At 33.8% G+C, this 21,846-nt stretch overlaps 1 protein-coding gene and 1 long non-coding RNA gene across 7 annotated transcripts; one reads left to right on the top strand and one right to left on the bottom strand.

Moving 5' to 3' along the window:
• Window positions 1–755: 755 nt before the first annotated feature.
• Window positions 756–2,259, bottom strand: LOC136418794 (uncharacterized). Its single transcript, XR_010752944.1, has 3 exons — window positions 2,159–2,259; window positions 1,778–2,091; window positions 756–1,713 (listed from the first exon to the last, which is right to left on the bottom strand). It is a non-coding gene; the product is annotated as an uncharacterized lncRNA (long non-coding RNA).
• Window positions 2,260–2,447: 188 nt separating this feature from the next.
• Window positions 2,448–17,472, top strand: LOC136418812 (uncharacterized). Of its 6 annotated transcripts, none has more exons than XM_066405035.1 (7): window positions 2,448–2,621; window positions 2,690–2,936; window positions 2,992–3,384; window positions 7,116–7,254; window positions 7,311–7,453; window positions 7,523–7,674; window positions 7,731–8,725. In XM_066405035.1, the coding sequence occupies exons 3-7, from the start codon at window positions 3,319–3,321 to the stop codon at window positions 7,777–7,779; spliced, it is 549 nt and encodes a 182-aa protein (XP_066261132.1). In that variant the 5' UTR covers window positions 2,448–2,621; window positions 2,690–2,936; window positions 2,992–3,318; the 3' UTR covers window positions 7,780–8,725. The 6 variants fall into 6 exon arrangements, 5 of the variants coding, with proteins under 5 accessions (XP_066261132.1, XP_066261131.1, XP_066261130.1 ...); XR_010752959.1 differs by adding an exon at window positions 17,203–17,472 and having other exon boundaries at window positions 2,452–2,621; window positions 7,311–7,674; window positions 7,731–7,889; XM_066405034.1 differs by having other exon boundaries at window positions 2,452–2,621; window positions 2,992–3,136; window positions 3,227–3,384; window positions 7,311–7,674.
• The last annotated feature ends 4,374 nt before the right edge of the window (window positions 17,473–21,846 follow it).

Genomic DNA, 21,846 nt, shown 5'->3' with positions numbered 1-21,846 from the left:
CGTTTCCTACAGTAATAGATTCTTTATGTAGTCTACATACTGTGTGGGTGAGATATAACTTGTATTATTTCAGAATTTTATTAGTGCTTTAGTCTTTTATGAGATAGACTATAAGGACGTATGTCCTATTTTAATTATACAGGGTATAGGGAAATAACTTTGCTACTTTGATATTTCCTACTTATTCTTATAATTAGTTAAGTGTATACATATACCCTTTATTGTTTTTGAGATTGACTCACCTCTGTATTAAGTTAGAATAAATCATTTGTCGTAAAAGATAGAGGGTCTGTTTATCATTTTAGATCGAACATAAAATGCAGAAAACAATTCACTTATCACTTCGTTTAACATAGCTATGAAGAGAGTGATTGAGGGTTGCAAGCGTGGGAAGAATGTGGAATAGTGTGTGTTAATTCTCTTGAAAACAAACAGATGCACTCGGGGGTGACTCTGATGAATTTTTGGTATGGTGGGACATTCGTTTCCCGAAGAAAGCTGAATAAAGTTGATGAGCAAGACGGGCGTGAGTCCAATTTTAACCAAGAACCTCCCCTAACAAGACTCATTTATGTTCTATAAATCATTCAGATAATTTATTATTAACTTCAAATCACCATGTGTATTATGTCACAAAAAATAGGTTTGGATAATGAAAACAAATGACAAACGATACAAAGATCCAAAATTAATATCTGTATATTTACCGATCATAAAATAAATCTCTCACATCTGTCAAAGACCTTCTGGGAAAGTTGTAATTATAGATGAAAATAAATATTATTTTATTGGATTTCCTAGTTTTCAAATAAAGCATTCTGGAAACGTTTATCAGTTAGGAATACCTAGCAATAAAAAAAAATTCAAACAATTTTTGATTCATACACAAGCTGCACTTTTATATTTTATGGTCATTATTACTATATTGAATTAAACGAATGTACTACAAAACCAAAATAACATGAAATTATTAATGAACTATTTTCTCGTGTTTCATCTGATGTAAATACTATTTTTCAATATAGAAATGGCATATTGTGCTTTTTTAAAAAGGATAACAAAGTGATTTCATATGAATATGATGAATTTTTAAATATGTTAATAAAAGCTGCTCCATTTGATTTTAGTACTTTTAATATTCATTGTCCCAATCTAGGTATTTTGGAACAACTGAAAACTTTATTAAATAAATTGGGTTTTCATAGTTTAAAAAGCGATTAAAATAAATAGCACACTATAAAAATAAGTTTTTTGTCATAAATTTTATTCCCCAAAAAAAAATGCAAATATTCAAAGAGATTCATTGGAAACTTCGTGTTTCTTAAATAGATCCACACTCTCTGCTGGCTTATAACCATATATAATTTTAAAATGATTTAGCGGTAATTCATAATTCTCCTATAAAAATCCCAACAGTCTAAATTCACTCTTTGAAAACATGTTCAGAGGGATTTCCAAACAATCACTTAGAACAAAAATTGGATGAGCATTCTTGTTTAGATCTTTATATAATTCCCAATAAGTAACCATAAAATTGTTTTAATCAAAATACCATTCATCTAAAGATTGTTTTTTAGTTTCCAAGAATTTGGTCCATTTGTTATTCCATGTTGTACATGACTAGTTTTCTACACATTTTGCTACAAACATCTTAAAAAATTCTCTTATATGAATTTTTTTATGTGTTTTTAACACTTCCCAGTTTGCCTCTCTCTAAAAGATAACAATGGAAATTTCTATTAAATAACCAACAACAATCAATATCATATTAACTTACTAATTTAATTTGAAGGCGTTCATTTTCATGTTTGTATCGGACCTTCAATAATTCAGTATCTTTTTTCAATAACTCTAGATCCTTCGTTAGATTCGCAATCTCTACATCCTTCGCTAGATTCGCGATCTCTAAATTCTTTTTCGCAATCTCTAGATCCTTCTTCGCAATCTCTAGATCCTTCTTTAGCAAACTTGCAGGTCCTTTTTCACCATCCATTATCCTTTAAAAATCAAATTACATATATTATTTTTATTTTCCTACTTACCAAGATAACCTAAGGCCGATATTCTGACGTATATGAAAATAATCATAACCTAAATGTGGCAATTAAAAAAAGATTCTTTTCAATTAAAATATATTATCTTAAGATTATCAATTTACATTTCTAGGTGACTATCGTGTGGCGGAACGAATGAAACTAAAAAAAAGCGGGTTGATATCACGTTAACAAACGTTCATAAGTGGACGACCCCTAATCGCAGACTATCACAATGTGGTGCTCTACTTGAGAGGTCTTTCATTCCGTGAACCTGCACCGACAAGTGACACTGACACGTTGATCTCACTTGACTGGTGACAGGAGCTAGGGACCCAAAGGGATGTCTAGTCCTATAAAAGGAGAACAACCCCCTAAAAACCTGTCTTTTGAAATGCAACTCCTAAAGATCGTAAAAAATGCCATGGAAGGCAGGATAAACCGGTTGACTTCCGCAGCCATTAAATTGGCGAGCTGTGAGATATCTTAAAAAAGAGAGAGCGGTCCCAACGACGACTGCCACGGATAAATCGAGGATTCATAAGCGCCGGGCCTGAAATCCTTAGAAAATACGGGGTTTGTTAGTGGGTAAAAATGCCACACAGGCTGGAGTATAAGCTTCAGTACGTCTTACTGAGAAAATTTATTTTCCCCAGGGTCGTGTCTCCAAAAAAAAAGAGGGCTAAGCTAACGTTAATAACATTAACAGGAAGGAACTGAGAAATGTTTTAAACAATCAAAACAAGAGAGGCCTGGAGTACATCGGTAGGTCTGAAACAAGGTTTTGACTCGATATATGGGTATCTAAGAGGGCCAGTAGTGAGGACAGAGAGCGTGTGAAGTTTTACACACTCAAGGAAAGATGGTTTGTTGCTATAATAGGTAGAAAGGATTTGGTATAAGGTAAGGTAAAGTGAACTAGAAGGTACAAAGTTATACCACTGTGCCAATATTTAAGGTTCCTGCATGGATCTTTGAAGAATAAGGGGCTTGGAAGATATAAGTAACTTGGGCCGAACCTTCCGTTCAAAGTTGGAAGATTGCCATGGTTGATTGCTCATCAATCTACACATTTAGCTCTTATAAAAGATATATTTTAATAGGTAACATGGTTCGAGCTTGGAGTTGGAAAAACCTAACCTCCCAACAAAAGGTAATTATATGTGTGGAGTGCTTTATTTATTGCCTTTTAGAAAAAAGAACATTGTTTACGAATATGTACAGGGAAATAATAGAAAGAAACAGTATACTTATTAGATTTCCTTTGACGAGGAAGGGTCCATAGATGAATATTGAAGTTTGGATCATTGCAATTGAGGGGTTTATTATGAAATTGCTTTTTTACAACAAGGTAAGTTTCCATCAATTTAGGAGGAATAGGAATTTGTTTTGGGTTTCTATGTTTTACAAGTTTAATCATGATACTCTATTAGGAATTTGCTAGGTATTTTCTGATAGCAGCAAGACATTTCACCATTTTATAAAAAAAGGAGCAAAAAATTGTGGAAATGATAAAAGGTGAGGTAAGAATAGATTACAGACAACTTTAAAAATTAAGTATTATTCTGGAATTGAACATAAGAGTACTTATTGGGAACATCATACTACTGTACGCAGTTACTTTATATTGAATTTGTAACTCAATATAGTAGTTTGTTTCCCTAATGATGATACCCCTAAGTAGACAGGCAGACAGACTTCTTGTATTAGTAGGACCCTACGTAATCGATTGGAGTTCTGGTTTTTCGCTATTCTGTCAACGTAAAACATTCATTGTCATTCTTTATGGTATGATTTCCAAGAACCGCGGGTATAAGGGACCCACTTGTTTTTAACATGCAAGGGGAGCAAAACGGGACCAGCGGATAAAAGGAAAGAAATGGAAATCAGGAAGGGAGGGCAGTAATTAACGAGAGTTGAGATTTAGAGGACTGGCCCCGGATTGTCATGCCTCTCATCCTATGATTCGATTTACATACGGTCTATTTTTGTAAAAGAGATCATTGGCATTAGACATTTATCACCATTTACGGTAGTCGGTATATATTCGTGTAAATATTAATTAGTGTAATCTTAGTGACATTTGTTCTCACTAATAAGTTAGTGGTGATAAGCGACTTTTCTTGTGTTTAATTTGCGACTCATGACTTCTGGAAGCAACTCGCCTTAGGGTCTTCCTACATACATTTTCGTTTCACTTACAAGATCGATCAAATCATTTTCTGTGTTATTTTATGACTTGATAAAGACTCAAAAATTGCCATTCATTAACCGATGCAATCAGAAGAAAACATATTTGTTAAAAATGGAGTGCCGACTCAAAGTATTAGATTTTCGTAGGAAAATAGGTATCCAATGAAACACGGCACTAGATGTTAATACAAGCTGGAGCATTTTATTTTCTTATCGAAAGGCAAGGGCAGTATCTTTTTCAAGACTAACTTACAAACCTCTTCTATATGGGGTATGTACGTCCTATTTCACATTTTTGTTTATTCTATCTAGTCATCAATATTCTTAATGAGTCTAGACGTTTGATCTTAAATGAAACCTAATTGGATCTAGACTGGCGGGATACATAAATCTAATACAAATTATCATAGTATGGAAATTTAAAAAAATAATGTTAGATCTGCAGACATAGACAAAGATATTTTAGAATTCAATATGCAGGAGCAAAACTAAAGCGCAGAGGATGAATTGCAAGCACAAAAACTTTCTAAACCGTTACCTGTGACATGAGTTACATCCGGGTCAAGTGCAACCCTAAAGTTGGCTAAAAAAGTTAAGAAAGATATGTGGCTGTTTTATTAAAACAGACTATGGACAAAACATAAAGAAAAGGCTAAATTAAGAGTTGAAGAGAGAAATAAATTATTGGAAAATCTAAAACCCACAGAAAATTATCCTCTCGGACAATTCACTGTTAAGCCCCATTAATATCCTTGAGGAACAATAAACTAATGGCTCACATAATGTGTTCACCTACAGTCAGTCAAAAAAGTCTCCATACACTAGTCTTTTTTCGGTACATTTTTTTAATATGGTTTTTAATTTACATTTAATAACAAATATCCTTCAAATTATTATCAGCAATAATCCCTAGTAATAATTTAAAAAAATAGTGAAGTCATTTGGAATACGTCATTTAAACAATAAAAAATGAAACGATATTAACAACAAGAAAATATGTAAAAAAAGTCTCCATACACTTTAAGAAAACGCTATTTAGCACTATCAGTTATTAATATTTTATCACGCTGGATTTGGTCAGGTTACCCATGAAACAAGTGAATCATGTTTGTTTACAAAAACGTCATTTTAAAGTTAGTGATTTAGTTGTACAGTAGCGGAAGAAAAATGAGTGATAAAAACCGTGAAATTCCAATTTCTATTAGAAGAATCATCGTAGATTTGTGGAAAAAGAAAACATCCTTTAGAAATATTGGCAAAATAATTGCAAAATCTCATGCCACTATACAGTACATAATAAATCAGTACAAAACTACCGGTTCCTATAAAGTGCGACCACACTCCGGTCGACCTAAAAAGTTATCCGCGCGGGAAGAGTTTAGTATCATAAGAAAAATTAAAATTAATTCTAAAATAAGTGCACCTAAACTCGCTGACGAAGTCAGAGAAGAGTTCTCAAAAAATGTAAGTCCTCAAACAATTAGCAACTGTTTGCATCGAGCAGGTTATAACGGCCGGATGGCGAGAAGAAAACCATTGATTTCAGAAAAAAACGATTAGAATTTGCCTTGAAATATGCCACCAAATGCAATGAGTATTGGGAAAGCGTAATTTTTAGCGATGAAACGAAAATTAACCTTTTTGGTTCAGATGACCGGAATAAAGTCTGGAGGAAAAAAAATACAGCTTTGAAAATTGAAAACATCTGTCCTACGGTAAAGCATGGAGGAGGTAATGTTTTATTGTGAGCGTGCATGTCAGCTAATGGGACCGGCAATTTAGTTTTCATTAACGATATTATGAACCAGCATGCGTATTTAAATATTTTAAGAAATAATTTAAAACAAAGTGTTCAAAAACTTGGTCTTGAGGGGCGTTATTTATTCCAACAAGATAACGATCCCAAGCACACTGCTAGACTCGTACGTGAATGGATGATTCATAATGTCCGCCAACAGCTTCATACACCACTGCAATCACCTGACGTGAACCCAATTGAGCACCTGTGGGAAGAGTTAAAGCGTCGGGTGAGAAAACATCAAATTAGTAATAAAGAAGATCTCAAAAAGAAGATAATTGAAGAGTGGGAGAGTATTCCACCAGAAGTTACAAGAAAGCTTGTATTGAGCTTTCCAAAAAGGCTTAATGTTATTATTAGAGCAAATGGCAATTGTACAAAGTATTAGATTTTAAGAAGGTTGTAAGTTCATTAAAGAAATGTTAGTGTATGGAGACTTTTTTGCATAATTTCTTGTCGCCAATATCAATTAATTTTTTATTTTCGAAATAAAGTGTTCAAATTACTTCACTTTAATTTTTCTTATTTCTAAAGAGATTGCCGATATTGCTTTAAAAGATATTTCTAATTAAATTCAAATAAAAAAATTACACTAAGAAGAATATTGAAAAAAAGGTTAATGTATGGAGACTTTTTTGACTGACTGTATATAAATGATTTAACTTCACATTAATTTGAATAATAATAATGAGTACGTTACGTATTAAAATGATTTACTTTAAAAAGGCAGCCAGTTTCTCTTCACTTGCAATGGGCCTTGTAGCGTTGCATCTTTTGTCCATTTAACTTTTGATGAAATTGTGCACTTTTTTGACTTGGCCACTGTTTAATCTAAGTTTAACGCGTCACGTCACGGAGCAGTACCTCATTTTGCCGCTGCCCTTATTGGCAAATCGCAATTTCGTAGGTAAATGAAATATTTTCCAATAAAAATACACTTTCCCGCAACATAACCATAATCTTAGAGATTTAATTATTTCCTTATTTCCTACCCTTCACGCCGCCCGTGACAAATTTTGCCAGCTGATTTTATTTTTATGGAAGTGAACAGTCTAATCAACCGATGCATGATAGGTTGCCTACATTTTTAGTCACGCGATGGACAATCATTAATGAAGGCCCTGTGTGATCCTACAGGCAACTATTTATACATACAACTGCGCCTCTCTAGTCTTGTTATTATTGGAACGAGACGACAGAGTGACAGACGGCGGGCGAGACTTGGAATAGGTTAGAACGCATTAAACCAATGATAAAAACCAATAAGCAGGTAGTTTTTATTTTAGATAAAATGGACATGAAAAAATTGATCATGGATTTTCGTCACTTTCAACGTGAACGGCAGAAAACCAAGTTGGTAAAAAAGAAAATGTCCAGCTTCAACGTGGTAAAATATCAAAGAGGGGCTGATGAACTAACTAATGTGACGGTAACAGTACATCAGGGTGTAGCTATACTTTTCACAGACGAAAATGGTAAAATATTTTTTGGTCTAAAGGATACTGATATAACGTCGTTTGATGACGATGAAGCCACCCTGATAGTAGAATTATTCGTCTATGATGGACAAGAGACTGTAACTTTACAATTTGTAAGTCTTTTAGAGAAGCAGAATTTCGTGGCAGTATTAGCAGCATTTTTACAACTTAGGTGAGAAAATACATACATATTTATGTAAGTATACTTATGTTTTGTTCATTGTGTAGCAATAGTTCCAGCAGTTCAGCTGATTCGGGAAGGTCCACCATATCGTAATTGACAATATGGTGGATACCCTAGTCATGTTCCTCCTGATGGTCCACTATCGCATGTGCCACCACATTATACCCAACAGCAAGGATATCCCCCACCACAAAACCACTGAGGTACAGATTTTGTATTTATTGATGTTACTTTGATTTTTATGTATAATGTTTGTGTATAAAGTAACTTGATGTCAAAGAACTTTTAAACTGTTTTCTATATTTAAAAATTTGTATATACAGTGCGGACGTTAAAAGTCTCTCTCTCACATTCGTTGATAAATGTTTGAATTGAATTTTTGTAATTTATATAGTAATATTTTTGTTTGATTCATTGATAGGTTTCGTCACCTTTGTGGTAATTTTGAATAATTTCCTGAATACTATTTTTAACGGTTACATCGATTAACCTTTTCCTACATCTAATAAATTCTATTGATGGCCATTTAAATATTGAATTGAATGCTTGTAGAAAATGGTTCATATATGTCTGGATTTTTTAAATAAATATGATATTGGGTGTCTGGTATGATATAATCGTTGATAAATTTTATTATATCCTTTTCAAAATTATTTTCTGATATTTGTATTTCGATACGTCTTTTCCTTCCAAATTAAATAGTGATTTTTGGATCCAGTAGAGAATGCAGAACTGAAAAAATAATAATTTGATTTCGTCGGAAATTACTGCACTATAGGATATAGGAATTCCCACAATGAGACTTGGTATATTTGAATGAATTGTGATATTGTCATCATCAGTTGGTCGCACATAGTTTTGCGTCTCATTTATCTTTATCTCTCTCTCTAAGTTCTTGATAAGCTCCAGTTTTATTATTTTCCGCAGTGGGAATTTTTTCTAAAATTGACTCAAAACCTGCATATATTACAAAAGAAGCTCTTTGTTTGAAGACATAATTTTTAAACTTAACATGAGTGTAATTAGTGGGAAATGATATATGGCAATGATTTTTCTTTTCACATAAACTAGAATGTCGATTTAGCAGTTCTTCGTTTAAAAAATAATTTAAACATGTGTCACACATAAATTTTACCATTGCGTTTACTCACTTTGGTTAGATATGAGACGCGAAAGATTTTTTATTCAACAAAAGTGATATTTAGTTTCAATATTAACGTTATCTTCAGGAACTGATTCACAATCATGAATTTTTGGTGAGTAATAATTGTGAATTAATAATAAATTAACATGCCTATTCAGTTTTTTGTGTCAATTTTGTTTATTATTAATCCAGTCTCATGCAATTCAAGCATGTATACAGTATGTCCACAGATAGGATTTGAAATCTGTTTTTTATTTACCATTTTGCTCCAAAATCAGAAATAAAGGTAGTTTACTCTGGATAGCATTTTATGTGTTTGTAGTTTTTGAGCACTCTGTATAAAAAAGTTCAAAGTTATCTCTGTAAATCGTATTTTTTCGAGAAGCAGAGACTTTTATCAAGAATGACTTTTTGTCGAAAAACGACATTTTTTATCCATTTGTCCTCATGGGCCCTCTATCTGTGGACATACTATATATTTATAGATATATTATTAAGTTTTTCAAATTTAGGAACTTGATTAAGTGTCATTGGAAGATTAAATTCTTCTACGTTGAGCATTGACTTATAATGAGGATATGAAGAAACTTTCTTTACATTTTTTGAGACTAGAAATAGGGCCGATATAATACTCCAAAAGAAACATACTTGATCGTTATTAACTATATTGACACGTGCATGTTTTTTGGCAATTGTTTTCTAAAAAGTTATAAATGATGAACCACCATTACCTATTTCATACTTACTAATGTTAATTTCTAGACTAATTATTTGACGGAGAGCCCACCCACTATCTTGTGCTTGAAAGTCCTCAATTTTTATTAGAATTTCAGTAAATACATTATCCTGAAACCACTGCAATAGATCTATAGTTAAGTCAATCACAAAATTTTTCGTATTAAAATATTTATATTCTGTTTTTTCCTCATCATTTTTTTTATTACGAACTCTCTACAAAAACAAGGAATTAATAAATTATGTTTTTTCAAAATATTGGGAATTCGAAATTTAAATATGTGAGCCGCATCCATGAATTTTTTTTTACATCCTTATGTACTAAATTAATAATTATACCTGTTATAATCCTACTTTTAAATGCTAATTTAATATTCTCCCATTTTGCTCTGGTGCCACGTCTACGTTTATGTATGTGTCAAATATTAACACCACCCGCGTGAACTGCTGTGGTTTCTATGTATAATATACAGGGTGTCCCAAATAAAGTAAGTTCCATGGGGATTATGGAAGCGGTAAGAGATACAAGGTGACTCAAATTAGAAAAAGATGCGCATTTTTGTGCCCATTCAGAAAATGTTCTAAATTTAAAAATATGCACAGGGGCTGTCAAAATATGAGCAAAAAATTAAAAACTGCGATTTTCGAAAATCATAAATTATGAGTACACTGTTTGAGTGAATTGTACCAAATTTGGCAGTTCTTTTTTCTACCACATGTGTCTTTGGTGACCCGGCAAAAATTGTTGAAGTTCGGATGGGACGTGTTACCGTATCCACCGTATAGCCCCGACTTGGCACCTTCGGACTATCATCTATTCCGCTTTTTGCAAAATTGATTGAACGGAAAAACATTCCATTCTTTGGAAGACTGCAAACAGCACCTGCACCACTTTTTCAACTCTAAGATGGGAACCTTCTTTGAAAATGGGATTATGCAACTACCCAAAAGATGGCAAACCGTTATTCAATAAAATGGTTTATATATCACTAAATAAACCATATTATTATTATTATACCACTTTTAATTTTCAAAGTTCGCTAAAAATCGGCGACGACTTTTCAAACAACCCAATAATAATAACCGAATGCGCTTTAAATGTCCTAAATTTGTATGCATCTTTTTTAAAGCTCCCACGTTGGACGTTTCTTTCAGAACCTTCGTGTGCGATCTAATTGATCTGTCGAAGTTCTTAAGTCATCTTCGCTTTTCCAATTCACCTGATTTTTTGCTCTTCTTCCTAGTTAAAATAGAGTATATTTGCTGGAATAAGCGTAGAGTTTCATCGCTAACCCGTGAAGTTTCATTCATTATGAACGAGACAGTTTTCAGAGTGGCCTTAACAGCTTAACAACTAAAAATGTGAATAAGAAAATTACCTGAAAACTTTCCACATAGAAAATTCGATGTATTTACACTACCTACAGTTAAACGTATTCAATGTCAAATATTGAAGTTGGAGTTAATCCTCCGACGGATTGCATTTTCCTGAAGATAAAAACACATTGGTCTGGTTCAAATTATTTAATAATTTTCTTTCATCGGCTCAGTCATTCGTTTTGGTAAAAATACTATATTTTCCTCAAGTTCCATTTTCACTACAGGTCCAAATTTAGAGGTTACTAGAACTAACCCCTGAATTTCGATTTTTTTTTTGGAATGAATTCATTTATTTTCACTAAAGGTTTCTCAACAAAATTTGCAAACTTGTTGATTTTGGAAAGTCTATTTAAAAATTGTTAAAAATTATCCCATGTAAGAAAAGCAGTTTGAATACGTTACTATACAGGCTGGTGAAAATTTCGATGCTCACCATTGGTATCTTGGAAACTGCAAAAGATGCGAGGTTGGTTAAATTAGAAAAAATGTGTCAAACTTAGGGCTTAGTCAATATTCTGAAACAGTGTTGCTACTTTGTTCTTATTTTCCGAGATATTGGGAAAAAACTGAAAAATTCCAAAATTTAATTCTCGTAATAAATCGAAAACTAAAGATTTTTCAAAAAAAATTTTACACTTTTATGGGTTCTTGGCGTGTGTGATTTTCTAAATTTTATACTTGGCCTAGTTTTCGAAATAATGACCCCAACTTATTTTTTTTGATACGAACCTGAATAAATTTTCGCATATTCTGAAAGTACTCATTAAGGACTTTTCAACGATATATCACGTGATAACATTTTCTAGCGTTGTTTGGTTTAAAAGAGTCCATTATCAGAGTTTTTTTTATAAATGTGAACAGAATTTTATGAGAAATGTGAACATTAACGAATACATGACAAATTTAAGGCCTTAAAATATTAATAAATTTATAAGTTTAACATGTGTTCAAAATGTCAATCGTTTTCCATAACACAAAGATTTGCTCGTAAATTAATTTCATCCTCTGCTTTTTGTATAGTAGACCTTGGACTAGTTTCGAAAGCGTTTTCAATTTTTTGACGCAAATCATTTACATTCTTTTTTTGTTGGTGTTATAAGTTACAGGCACTATGTTAATGTTGATATTATGTCATTTGTGTTTTAAACATACAAAAAACCTACGTACTCTCCTTATCATATTCTGTAAACATGTTTTCAATTGAAAAAAAAAACAAGACATGTACGACGTTTACATTCGTAATTGTAGAAATTCTGTTTTGGCATCTCAAAATAATGAGAATCTCTATCCGGAAAGACAGCTACCTCACCGGACCATGTTTGCTAGAGTTTCAAGGAATTTAACTTGTACTGATGGATTCAGAACATCACGAGGATCGTATCGAAAACAAGCTGGTATAAATTAAATCAATGTGTTGGCATTAATCGCAATCAATCCAGAAACTTCCAGTCGACAAATTGCCAAAGAATGCGGTATTCATGATTCCACTGTGAGAAAAATTGTTAAAAAACGCAAGTACCGTAATTATAAATTCCAACTCGTTCAAACGCTTCATCGAAGTGATATGATAGAAGATTGGAGTTTTGCAATTGGTTTCGTCAAAAAGTTTAGCAAGATCAATATTTGCCCGAAAAATTTGATGGACGGACTAGTCTTCTTTCGCTAACGCAGAAATGTTTAATAGAAGGAATTGCTATTATTATGCAACTGAGAACCTCCACATTTTAAGAGAAACCAGGCCTCAAATTCGATATTCATTAAATGTATGGACTGGTCTTTTGGACGATATACAGTCGAACTTCGATAACTCAAATTACGTCTTGCCACAAACAAAATTCGAGTTATCGAGACTTCGACTTATCAAGTAAAATACAATTTATGTTTGTATGTTTTATTCCAGTGGTAGTGTGGTAGTTTTTATGTTAATTTAAAAAATTCAGTTATTTGTGACTGACGAGAAGGTTTCTTAATTTGATTTTCAAAAAAAGCTTCAATGTTATTCAAACCGTTATACAACGAGTTTGTTGTATATTCGTTAGTTTTTAAAAACGAACGCAAAACACTTATCGAATTTGCAACCAACGTGTTTGAGGATGGTTGCGGCAGATTATCTTCTAAAGTGTTCTCTACATCACTGTCGCTGTCATCTTTATTGTCAGGCGGTTCAGATTCGGATCTGCAGAACTCGATAATGTCTTCATTTGTGGGAAACTCCGAAGTAACAATATCATCGTCGACGTTGACATAATCATTAAAGGTAACACCTTCTTTACCTTTCAGATTTTTCCAAGCTTCATATTCCATTTGCAACTGAATTTCTTCTTCTCTTCTTTCTTTCAATCGTTCACTAATGAAAATCAAAGGAATTTCATTTTCATCATTTCTTCATTTTCCCACTCGGAGTATTGATCAAATCCCGCTTTTTTGAAACAATTTGAAATGGTCTCGGGCCTGACATCGGTATTCCAAGCACTGTTCACCTCATCAACGCAGTCCATTAATGTTATATTAATTGTTTTATTCTCTTCCAAACATTTGATTGTTTTTCTCAAAATTCTGCGTCGATAATGACACTTCACATTTTGTATGATACCTTGATCAAGGGGTTGCAATTTTGATGTCATATTAGGCGGAAAAAAAGTAAGGTTTGATAAATTTTGTTAAGGCTGTAACTAGTCACATCGGACTATTTCCTTAATTAAGATACCCGATGCTACGCCCCTGTATTTGTAATTTCGTTTTAGTTCCCGAATCCTACTAGGTTTTTTTTTTGTAAGTTAGTTTAGTAATAGTCACGTGCATTCAAGGAATTCTCAGCGTTAGCACCCATCATCCCCAGATGGTGGTTGTTTTATGATTGGGATTTCTAGCAATGTTCTTTGTCGGAGCCATACTGTCCGTCCAATTTAAACGCCGCTCAGCCGGCCTGGCCAACGAAGGTTCAGTCGGCTATTCATCTGGACGTTGCGCGTTAACACGATGAGTAGCCGGGAAGCCGACAATTGCTTCTAAGTTAGAGGTACCTCTATGAGTACCGGCCCTTAGCTCTATTATTTAAGACCCAAAAAAATGTAGAAATCTCTCTCTCATCTATCATCTCTCAGTGCAACAACATCACGACCAAGAGACTGTGAGATCCTCAGCTACCTCGCGCACCCCTTTCCGACTTGTAATACCCACTCCGGGCGTGAATTATTAAGTTAGTTAAGTGCATTACTTCGTGTATTGTTCAATAGTGCAATAAATGAATTGTAAAGTACTCCCGAGTTCATTGTCCGCGAGTTACGAGATCCTGTAAAATATTCACGAGGGTGGTACTCGCGCCAATCGAGGAACGAACCCCCTAACCCGAACAAATTTTAACCTTTGTTGAATGTCTTTAGGATGGGCTGGACAGTTATCGATAAAAAGAATTATTTTTCTTTTCATGTTTCCAAATTGATTGTCCAAATTTAACAACCACTCTTCAAAAATTGCTCCTGTCATCCACGCCTTTGAGTTTGCTTGATACTCAACAGGTAACCATTTTACACCTCGAAAAGAGCGAGGTTGATTACTTTTTTCTATCAAGAGCAATTTCAATTTTTCTGATCCATCCATGTTTGTGGCAATCATCAATGTAACTCTCTGTTTATTGTGTTTTCCTCCATGACACTTTTGATTTTTAAAAGTTAGGGTGTTATTTGGGAGCCATTTAAAAAATAAGCCAGTCTTATCTGCGTTAAATATATCTCGTGGTTGATAACCTTCCAATAAATGTGGCAAAACATCACGTTTCCATTTCGTACAATCCTCGTCACTCACATCATTGCTCTCTTCACAAGCCTTCTTATGACAAATGTCACACCTTAAAAAAGAAAAAAAAAATTTTAAGCACTATGTAATTTATATGAATGGATGCAAAATACCTTCGTTTCCAATTATCCAACCACCCCGTGCTTGCCTTGAAATTGGGTTGTCCTAATTTTCGACTAAATTCCAAAGCTTTTTCTTTAATTAACCCCCCGGATATAGGTAAGTTCTGCATTCTTGCCGATTTAAACCATTCTAAAACTGCTTTGTCCACATCCTCGTACGTAGGTTTTTTAAGCCTCTTGGAACTGCCACTTACACCACTTTCGAACGCGGTAATAATTGCTTGCTTATTTTTTAAAATGGTAGACACTGTACTTGCCGGAACCTCATACTTGGCAGCTACATCTTTCTTTCGTGAGCCACTTTCCACCTCTTTTATGAGTCTAAATTTCTCATCAATAGATAAAGTTTTTAAAACGCGTTTCGTTGACATTTTAATAAAAGTAATAAAAGTTTAATAAAAATAAAAGTTTGCCAGTACTATAAAACAAGAAAATATTTACTATTTTGTAACAAAGAACGTTAACAAGCATGCAAGTTCGGCTCATTAACTTAACTGAAGCGCGTAAAAAGGAATCGATGGGAACGGCTAAAAGACAGGCAATTAGGGGATTCCCCTGGAAAATTCGATTTATCGAAGCTGGCGCCAAATATTACGTTTGACTTATCAAGATATTCGAGTAATAGAAGTTCGAGTTATCGAGTAAAAATTATACATAATTTACAACCTTGGTGCTAAATCCAGTGAATTTGATTCGAGTTATCAAAGTTCGACTTATTGAAGTTTGACTGTAGTTCTGGGACCATTTTTCTTTGAAGGACACATAAACGCGCCTGAATATTTGAATTTTTTGGAAACGAATTTAGAGGAAATGCTAGATGAGTTGCCTTTGCAAAAGCTTTTAAATCTTGAATGGTATCATCAAGATGGTGCTCCCCCGCATAACACTCGCATTATACGGGAGTATTTAGATAAACGCTTCCCAAATTGGTGGCTGGGCACTTCCGGTCCTGTTTGTTGGCCACCAAGATCGCCTTGCCTGACACCTTTGGATTATTTTTGGTAGAGCTACGTGAAAAACATTGTCTATGCAACCCCAATCGAAAATGTAAATCATTTGCGTCAAAAAATTGAAAATGCTTTCGAAACCATTCCAACTATACAACCATTCTCACTGTACAAAAAGCAGTGGACGAAATTAATCTACGACCAAATCTTTGTGTTAGGGAAAACGATGAACATTTTGAACACATGTTAAACTTATAAATTTATTAGTATTTTAAGGCTTTAAATTTGTCATGTATTCGTTAATGTTCACATTTGTCATAAAATTCTGTTCACATTTATAAAAAACTCTGATGATGGACTCTTAAACCAAAACGCTAGAAAATGTTATCATGTGGTATATCGTTGAAGAGCCCTTAATGAGTACTTTCAAAATATGCCAAAATTTATTCAGGTCCGTATTTAAAAAAATTAAGTTGGAGTCATTATTTCGAAAACTAGGCCAAGTATAAAATTTAGAAAATAACACACGTCAAGAGCCCATAAAAGTGTAAAATTTTTTTTTTTAAATCTTTAGTTTTCGATTTATTACGAGAATTAAATTTTGGCCTTTTTCAGATTTTTCCCAATGTCTCGGAAAATAAGAACAAAGTAGCAACACTTTTTCCGAATATTGACTAAGCTTTAAGTTTGACACGTTTTCTCTAATTTAACCAACTACGTATCTTTTGCGGTTTCCAAGATACCAATAGTGAGCATCGAAATATTCACCACCCTGTATAATAAGACTTACATACATTGATAAATTCACATTTTAATAAACACTACGCGGTAAAAACGATATGAGTAACACACGGTAGCACTAGTTAATGAGACTATTGAAGACTCACTAAGCTTTTTCACATGATTAAAGTGGCTGCATGTGGTTTTGTTGATGGCATTTGTTGATGACCTGTCGTGATAGATTCCCGTGAGATTATTTTAGACCAAAGTAGCATGCTACGTCCAACTGTTGCAAAAGTAATTATTATTAATGCATGTGATGATAAAAAATGTTGGGTGAACGGTTAAATAGTTATCCTATTATATCAAAAGATAGATGTACTAAGCAAAATAATGAAGAGCATTATCATAAACATTCAAGGTTTTTACGTTGATCCTAAGTGGGTCGTGTGGAGAGAAATGCACATAACTCAGCAACAAAAAATTGGAGTCAAACAGGGAAGGAACTGCAGTTATTGTCAGTATTGGTTTCTTCTTTGATATAAAATTATAAGTGTTATCGGACCCCGAATTAGTGCATGTTGCAGTTCGAGGTGCTTTATTCTGTGGTTGCTGTAATTGACACAAATTCATTTTGCTTAATGGAGATGATATTGAATAATTTCTGTTCTAGACAAGAGCATTCCGAAGTTCCTGCGGACTCTGCCCCCATTGTCATTTAAAGATGTGTTACGGAGGTGTCAAAATAATGACGAAAAATGGAAAGTGATTTCCAATATTCGGTGGATTGGCAAAATTATCAAATCAAGGGGAACCGAATCTTATTACCGAAGAGATACAAAAAATACAATTCCTGGTTCCAATTCGGAATGTGGTTCAAATAAACAACGTAGCCGACGACAACGACGATCGTTAAAAAATGTATTTTAAATAATTGATTTTGTAACACTGTAAAATCCATTTTTAATAAAGAAGCACAAAATAGTAACAATTGTCTTTATTCACGTAAATCTCTTAACACTTTATTTTTATTGTAATACAAACACTCTTTTAATGCAAGTCAGCCTATGCTCATTAAAGAATTACAAAATTATATTAACTGAGCCTCTACGGAGGGAAGACTATATTCTTTTAACGTTTTACGAAGACTTTTCAAAACTTCATAATATAAAGTAGAAAAATTCAAATTAAGTAGTGCACATAATTTGTCTGCAATAAGATAATTATGGATCACACATAGATCATGTACATTATCCTCTGACAAGTATGAGAGTCTCTTGTTTAGTCACTGCAAGTAGTTTCGTATGCTGCTCTTGTCCTTGGTAACTGGTCATCACACTATCACCCGACATAAATTGGAAATAAGTAACTTCTGTGTTGGTTTTAAAATAGACATCTAAAAGCCAGAAGAAATTGGACATAAAATGTTGGGACCGTTACTGAGCGTGGATCTCGCGCTCTCTCGTTCACGGTACACTCGCCACTCGGACGGTCTCTCTCTCTCTACCACCGTCCAGACCTTCCCGTGTTCTCCGGCGATGTCTGGAACGTACCTTTCTAGAAGGACTGCCGAGAGATATAAAAGGTCGTCGTGACGCGGCACAGGGAGAGTTTTACCTAGTGTCATGCATCGAGACGTAACATGGTAAAGACAGTGAAAGAGTTCTAGTGCAGTGTAGTGTTGTTTAGTATTTAGTGTATTTTTGTATTGTAGCGTTTGTATCCATTAAAGCTTTATATTTATTAAGCTCCCAGACCCAACATAAAACTTTCCTACTCAGTTTCATTGAAACATAATATCATGTTCTTCACAGGTATCTGTATGGAAGGTTGGAAGTTTTCAACCATGCTTAGGCCTACGTGAACATCAATTTTATTGGTTGGACATGTAAATACTGTATTAATTATGTAATAATCTTTCTTTTTTCTTTTCGATAAGTTGGAATTGACTTTGTTTTTCGGCACTGTTTCTTCATGCATTGTAAACAATTCATTAAACTGAATGTCAAAATTTTCTTCCACTGCACTACAGATATTGTTCAAATGAAGTTAAAAATCGCACTAATCACGTACTATTTTATACATATACGTACGTACATATCATACACGAGTATTTTCCAGAGGGGGAGTATTATAGGGTAATTACAGTTTATTATTAATATCAATCCAGCTGTTATGAGTTTTATCAAATCCTAGCCATTTTACATACACTTTTTTCCCTTTTCTACGTAATACTTTTTTCACTAGATAAACGTCGGGATATTTGGTTTTTTGCAGATAACATTCATAGAACGCACTTTTAATTGGCCTACGACTCTAATCCTCTAATAAATAGGTTGTAGGGTTGGTTAATTGCACTTTAACAATCTTAAATAATTCAGTAATCCAATTTGGCAAATAGTCTTTTTCAAACACATGTTTTATCTTGCTTATGCGCACGAAATCTCTAATAGCAAATTTCTTTGGAGTCGTATGAAGTTTAATATGATTATACGATGTCGACAGTATTGCTTTTTCGTTTCTTTTGTTAACATCAATCGGTCTTATTTTAGTTGTTGAATGTTTTTTCTCATTGTAACTTTTCACAATTTCTGGCAATACACCAATCCATTTATAACTGCCCTTTAAACTAAAATATTTGTACAATTTTTCTTTTATTGTACGAATATAGCGTTCAGCAATGGTTGCTTTCGTAGGACTGAAAGTACTATAATGATTAATACCATATTTTTTCATCAGATTCTGAAAATGGCATCCATAAAACTCTTTTCCTTGGTCGGTATTAAGATTTTTTGGTGATCTATTTGTATCTTTCAGAACTTTAGAAAAGGCTTGAGTAACTTCATCATTAGATTTTTATTTGAGAGCTTCAACCCAAACATACTTTGAGAAACAATCAATAATAAGAAAATATTTAAATTTCTTGTTTTCCTTTATGTGCATGTCCGTTTGTGCAAAATCAGCTTTCCACAAATCATTTATTCCCTTAATGATAGTACGTCGTCTTGGAAATTTGTTTCTAATAGGTTTATATAACTTATTAACAATTTGAATTTTTTCTTTAGACGTGTCGACGACAACCTTAGACTGTTCTCCGCAAACTTGCTATTACCTCTCGAAGTTGAATTAACTCGATTTCTTGTGCGTTCAATTTATTTCATATGTCATTTAGTTCGCTATCTAAGGATTTGATCACAAATATAAAAGGAGATTTATCGGCTGCTGCTTTATCTTCAGGCTTTAGGTGTATATACTTGCCTTTTATTGAATGAAGTGTGAATATTAACTCGTTTTTAATGTTATCTTTTTGGACATTCATTATATTCTGTAGAGATTTAATTTGAGCATCTATATACAGTACGGACGTTAAAAGTCGCCCCCCCCCTCCTACTTTTTTTTGAACAGAACAAGATATCGACTTGGGGTCAATTGCGTTCGATTTAAAGTCACATCTACTACATTCCGATGAACAAATGATATGTGTCACGTGAACACACTCGGAGAGCACGCTGTTAACGCAATTTTTTTAAACGGAAAGAGGAGTCATGTGACATGCCGTTTTAAAGGGAATTTGATTTCCTTTTCAGCAAACTACTTTTTATTAAAATCGGTTCAGCAGTTCAAAAATAAAATACGAAAACTTATTAAAGAAAAACTTTTATTGAAAAAAGTAAAGATTATTTCAATGAGTGTTCGAAATGTTCACCTTGTACTCCTTGGCAATAAAACAATCTATTCTCAAATTCAGCCCTCGCATTCTGAAAAATTTCTGGAGAAACATTGGCACGCACGTCTCTAATTCTATCAATAAGTTCATCGATATTTTGTGGTTTAAGTCGAGTAAACCTTGGACTTCAGTAACCCCACAGAAAGAAATACATTGATGTTAAATCTGGAGAACGGGCAGGCCATTCTCAAGGTCCGCGTCTGCCAATCCATTTTCCGGGATGATTATCGTCCAGCCATTGCCTGACCGGTCTGTACAAATGTGGAGGAGCTCCATCGTGTTGGAAGGTCGTTTCTATTTGAAATTCATCAAGATTGTCTTGAACTATTTGCAGAATTTTTGGATTAAGTTGCATCTGCAGCATATCCAGATACAGAGGACCGGTCAAATTTTCCCACAAAAGTATTGGACCGATGATGTGGTCACCTAATATACCAGCCCAAACATTGACCCTCTGGGAATATTGCGTATGACCTTCACGAAAGACGTGCGGATTTACAGCGGACCAATATCTGACATTTTGCCTGTTTACGATGCCATTTAAAAAAGAAGTGCTTTCGTCGCTGAAACAAATTAATTTAACATACCCTGGATTTTCAGTTATTAGGTTGGTGAGTGTTTCCGAAAATTGCAAACGTCTATCGGAATCATCTTCGGTCAATTGATGGAAAATGATTAGTTTGTATGGATGGAATTTTGACTTCTTTAGGTACTTTTTAACAGTCGTTGTAGATACACCACAATCCAACGCTATACTCACTGTTGATTGCTGGGGTTCACTAACTACTGATTCAACAATATCCAGCTGCTGGTCTTCGCAGAGTGCTTTGTGCCCCGATCCTTTTTGTCTCATAACACAACCAGTTCTTTGAAACTTTGAGACCAATTTTCGATAGTATTTTCAACAGATAGGATTATCCGGAAACTTTCCATTAGAAATCCTCTCTGTTTCATGAAAATTACGACCAACTTCTCCAAAAATCAGAATAGCTTCGCATTTCTCTTCTAAAGGACGACTACGAACCATTTTCGAATTTTAGCAATAAAATAATATTGAAAATTTTAAATGAACGCTGTTCAAATGTGCACAAAATAAAAATGTACTGATTTATTTTCTCGAGTTTTAACATGTTCGTGGGTTCTTAAATTGTTGTTAATTTTTATAATTTATTATTATTATTGTTAGTGTAAAAATCATGCATTCCAAATGAATATTTTTGATAAGAACTTAGAAACTTGTTCAATTCTGCTAAATAACGAAATTTATTTATCGACATAAATGTCCAAAATTTAAGTCGAAATCATTTATTGTTTTCTCTCCAACCGCTGAAACGATTTTAATAAAAAGTAATTCGCTGAAAAGGAAATCAAATTCCCTTTAAAACGGTATATCACGTGACCCCCTTTCACTTAAAAATTGCGTTGACAGCGCTCTCTCCGAAGATGTTCACGTGATACATGTCATTTCTTCACCGGAATGTAAGTAGTAGATGTGACCCTAAATCGAACACAATTGACCCCAAGTCGATATCTTGTTCCGTTCAGAAAAAAGAAGGGAGGGTGGGAACTTTTAACGTCCGCACTATAGTA

The sequence above is a fragment of the Euwallacea similis genome, chromosome 37 (assembly GCF_039881205.1).
Source record: "Euwallacea similis isolate ESF13 chromosome 37, ESF131.1, whole genome shotgun sequence".
In the NCBI taxonomy this organism is placed as follows: Eukaryota; Metazoa; Arthropoda; class Insecta; order Coleoptera; family Curculionidae; genus Euwallacea; species Euwallacea similis.
The sequence above is the reverse complement of the archived record's forward strand: the minus strand, read 5'-3'. Positions and strand labels throughout refer to the sequence as shown.

Bases quoted from the DNA above. Each gene is read 5' to 3' on its own strand.
- LOC136418812 (XM_066405034.1), top strand. From the start codon at position 3,319: ATGAATATTGAAGTTTGGATCATTGCAATTGAGGGGTTTATTATGAAA. The intron at 7,255-7,310 runs GTTAGAACGCAT...TTTTTATTTTAG, and splicing joins GCGGGCGAGACTTGGAATAG to ATAAAATGGACATGAAAAAA. The intron at 7,675-7,730 runs GTGAGAAAATAC...TTCATTGTGTAG, and splicing joins GCAGCATTTTTACAACTTAG to CAATAGTTCCAGCAGTTCAG.